Consider the following 1,758-nt stretch of genomic DNA (forward strand, 5'->3'; position numbering starts at 1 on the left):
TAGACTAGACTATAGACTAGACTATTGACTAGACTATAGACTAGACTCTATACTAGACTATAGACAAGACTATAGACTAGACTATAGACTATACTATAGATTAAATTATAGACTAGACTATAGACTAGACTATAGACTAGAATATGGACTAGACTATAGACTGGACTATAGACTATACTAGAGACTAAACTATAGACTAGACTATAGAGTAAATTATATACTAGACTATAGAATAGACTTTAGACTATAGACTTGACTTTAGACTTGACTATATAATAGACTGTAGACTACACTATACACTAGATTGTAGAATAGACTATAGAATTTACTGGACTAGCCTTAGTCTAGTCTATAGACTATACTATAAATTGTCATATTATTACTACTCATTAGTATAATACAGTCCCGTTTGTGGATTTGATTTAAATTTTATGTTTATTTTAAGAGCGAGATAGTTTTTTTTAAATTTATTATAAAAAAATATTTATGTTTTTGTGTTTTAATATATTTCATTAATAATTTTTTCTTTTTTCTTCTCTTTCCAGATCTCTTAGCCAAAACTTATACTAAAACTGAACGAATTTATACAGTAACAGTAAATAAAATACATAAAAAAATACAAAATAATACTTTTGTAAAAAAAAACTACAACAAAAATATTTTTGTTAAAAAACAAAATTTAAACTGATACATTTATGTCCTTAAACTAAGAAAAAAAACTAAAATAAAATACTTAACAAAAAATAACCTAAAAACAAAACGACTACACTCTTACATGTTGTTCTCAATAAATAAAACAAATTGACAAGAAAAAAAATTTATAAAATGTTTCGTTGTCATTTAAATTTTGTGGCGTTAATTTTGAATGTGAAAAATTTACAAACTAAAACTACTACTTGTCTTGAAAAAAGACTTAACCGCAACTGTAACAGCAACAATATAATTTTCTAAAAATAAAAAAATCACTCTAAAAAAGAAAATTTAAAAATAAAATAAAAATCAATCCTCCAATTTAAACAAAAAAAAAAATAAATACTAATATTCAAGTAAAAAGACTTTAAACGAAAAATTCTTCAAGTGTTCATACTTAAGCTTAAATTTAAACAAAAATCCACAAAAGAAAAATTTATTAAAAACAAAATAAAATTGTAATTTAAAACATTAGCGAAAAAAATTTCCAACGAAATTTTAACTCAAAGCTACAAAAACAAACTTAAGAAATCCCTTTAGAAATTTATTTCAAATAATAAATTTAATAAAAAAAATAATAAATTTCTAAATTGTGGTTTTAGTTTGAGCGCAAGATTGTTTAAAAGAAACAAACGAAAAAAACCCCCCGTAGAGAAACCAATAAAACTATTTATATATGTATAGATTAGAGGATACCAGCGGAGCCGCCATGGATAAGGCTAAACAAAAATGTAAGTAGATTCACAAAAACAACAAAATTATTAATATTTAATAATAAAAAAACGTTAAAAAATCGAATTTTTGTTACGAAATAATAAATTTTTCAAATTTACTCTAGACTAGACTATAGACAAGACTATAGACTAGACTATAGACTAGACTATAGACTAGACTATAGACTAAACTATAGACTAGACTATAGACTAGAATATAGACTAGAATATAGACTAGACTATAGATTAGACTATAGATTAGACTATAGACTCGACTATAGACTAGACTATAGACTAGACTATAGACTAGACTATAGACTAGACTATAGACTAGACTATAGACTAGACTATAGAC

At 24.3% G+C, this 1,758-nt stretch overlaps 1 protein-coding gene across 3 annotated transcripts in view; it reads left to right on the top strand.

Annotated features, from left to right (window-relative positions):
* Nucleotides 1–533: 533 nt before the first annotated feature.
* The window catches only part of LOC111688620 (serine/threonine-protein kinase minibrain), a 46,287-nt gene continuing 45,062 nt past the window's right edge, over nucleotides 534–1,758 (top strand). For 2 of the 3 annotated variants that reach the window (XM_046947345.1, XM_046947346.1), the window contains exon 1: nucleotides 535–1,421. In XM_046947345.1, coding sequence (XP_046803301.1) covers nucleotides 1,367–1,421 — 55 coding nt within the window. In that variant the 5' untranslated portion in view covers nucleotides 535–1,366. Of the gene's footprint in view, nucleotides 1,422–1,758 lie in introns of all 3 variants that reach the window. The other variant, XM_046947344.1, reaches the window with a different exon arrangement.

Source organism: Lucilia cuprina, chromosome 3, assembly GCF_022045245.1.
Source record: "Lucilia cuprina isolate Lc7/37 chromosome 3, ASM2204524v1, whole genome shotgun sequence".
Classification (NCBI taxonomy): Eukaryota; Metazoa; Arthropoda; class Insecta; order Diptera; family Calliphoridae; genus Lucilia; species Lucilia cuprina.